Consider the following 2,500-nt stretch of genomic DNA (forward strand, 5'->3'; position numbering starts at 1 on the left):
CACACACACACACACACATTATTATTATATCCGTATTGAAAGAGTACAGGACAAAACGTACGTAGAGCTGAAAGATAGTGATGGTAGACCTGATGGTGTCGTCGCTCGTGAGGTTCTGTCCTGAATTTTAATTTATTCTTTTGTTTGTTCATTAATTCACTCATTCATTCATTCATTCATTCATTCATTCATTCATTCATTCATTCATTCATTCATTCATTCATTCATTCATCCCTCCATCCATCCATCCATTCACTCATTCATTCATTTATCCATCCATCCATTCGTTCATTCATTCATTCATCCATTCATTCACTCATTCATTCATCCATTCATTCATCCATCCATCGTAAAAGGCTTGGGAGAACCATTCGTTGAGGAACAAATCCATCATAGTTGACTTATTCCATGGACAGTTGAAATCACAGGTGAAATGCGCACATTGTTCTCACCTCAGTGTCAAATTCGACCCTTTCACTTTTCTGTCTTTGCCTCTACCCGCTGAATCTTTTATCTATGTTGACGTTTTAGGTTAGTTTGATGTGATTGGCTGGTTGGTTTGTTGTTGATTGGTCGGTATATTGATTGATTGGTTGGTTTGTTGGTTTATTAGTTGATTGGTTGGTTTGTTATTTGATTGGTTTGTGTATTATTTAAATTGGATTAATCATTATATTAATTCATTCATCTATTCATTTATTCATTCATTCATTTTTCAATCAATATATTCATCTATTCATCCATTCACTCACTCACTCACTCACTCACTCACTCACTCACTCACTCACTCACTCACTCACTCACTCACTCACTCACTCACTCACTCACTCACTCACTCACTCAACCAATCACTCAACTAATCACTCAACCAATCAGTGATCAGACAAGACCAATCAATCAGCCACACCAAGTACGGCCTGCGACTGAACGCCGACGACATCCACAAAACGCTGAAGCAGCAGCTCTCAACCCTATCCAACATTAACGTTAACAGAATCGTTATTGCTGATTGCATCAAATCCATGATTAGAGTTCGTTTCGTTTGGGTATTTTTTGTTCGTTTCGGTATACCGTTTCCCTGAGTAATATTTTTTTATTTTTAAAGAGTTGTAAATTATTCGGTTCTAGTTTTGTATTTTCAGTTGTATTGTATGACAGAACTCCTTCAACACTGCTACGGAAAATTTTCATAATTTTTTCTCAAAATTTTTCACCATTTCTAGCGAAAATGTTTTCTTATTTTCCACTACCACACCGCACTACCACACCGCACCACTACCACACCACACCACACAACCACCACAGTCATTTCCTCGCGACCATGACAAAGTGCGTCACAGCGTTAGCGGTCAGTTGGTAGCGTACGAAATGCCCGCCACCTTTCCAACCAATGTAGCCGTCGAAAGATTCATCGAGGCCACTAATTTCTTGAGGAAACGTCATCAGCCGCAGCAGCAGCAACAGCAGCAACAAAAGAGTCAGCATCATCATCAGCATCAACAACAACATCAACAACAACAACATCAACAACAACATCATCATCATTACCTCAACAACAACTCAGGTCTCGTTAGAACTCAACGAAACAATCACACAACGACTTCGTCGTCGTCGTCGTCATTATCATCATTATCAGCAGCGACGGCTTCTTCAGCCACTTGCGCCACTTATAACAGCATTTCGGATACTACTACTACTAATATTACTCATAGGAGTTATAATTGCAATATTAATAATAATAACAATAATAATAATAGTAATAATGATGATGATGATGATTGTAACACCAATTGTAACAATGTAGATTCGTTACAACGTAATGGAAATAATGATGATGATAATGATGATGATAATGATGGTGGGAGCGGTGTTAATGATGATAATGATACTAGGAACGGCGGTGGTAGTAGTGCTGATAATGATACCAATTATACGGACGATGGTTATGGTAATGATTCTTTGCTCGTCGATTTTAGCTATCATTCAAACCCGAGTTTTATAATGGCATTCCATAGAAAAATGGTCAGTTTTGCTTTCTGCAAGTTTTACACTTTTTCAGTTTTTTAATTAATTAATTAATTCATTCATTCATTCATTCACTCATTCATTCACTCATTCATTCATTCATTCATTCATTCATTCATTCATTCATTCATTCATTCATTCATTTATTCATTCACCCATTCACTCATCCATTCTGCCATCCATCAATCAGTCCATCCATCCATCCATCCATCCATCCATCCATCCATCCATCCATCCATCCATCCATCCATCCATCCATCCATCCATCCATCATGAATCCAAAACGTTCAGATCACGACGGATAATTTCGTCTTCACCTTCCAACACCAATACACCGCCCTCTTCGGCCTACCGCTAGTCCTACCATGCCACCAGTTCACCACAAATGAGGATATCTACAACCTCATCTGGTCATCCGTGTCAGCTCTGGTCACGCCTCTCCCTCTCTCGAGCCTTTCCTCTCCTAATCACGCTC

At 38.8% G+C, this 2,500-nt stretch overlaps 1 protein-coding gene across 1 annotated transcript in view; it reads left to right on the top strand.

Moving 5' to 3' along the window:
* Positions 1-2,500, top strand: part of HELRODRAFT_194664 (hypothetical protein) — a gene marked incomplete at both ends in the record, with an annotated part of 11,626 nt that overhangs the window by 7,183 nt on the left and 1,943 nt on the right. The window contains 4 exons of the mRNA XM_009033489.1: positions 877-1,031; positions 1,306-1,477; positions 1,565-2,022; positions 2,317-2,500. The exon at positions 2,317-2,500 is cut by the window's right edge and continues 7 nt beyond it. Coding sequence (XP_009031737.1) covers positions 877-1,031; positions 1,306-1,477; positions 1,565-2,022; positions 2,317-2,500 — 969 coding nt within the window. The remainder of the gene's footprint in view (positions 1-876; positions 1,032-1,305; positions 1,478-1,564; positions 2,023-2,316) is intronic.

The sequence above is a fragment of the Helobdella robusta genome, assembly GCF_000326865.2.
Source record: "Helobdella robusta unplaced genomic scaffold HELROscaffold_92, whole genome shotgun sequence".
Taxonomy (NCBI): Eukaryota; Metazoa; Annelida; class Clitellata; order Rhynchobdellida; family Glossiphoniidae; genus Helobdella; species Helobdella robusta.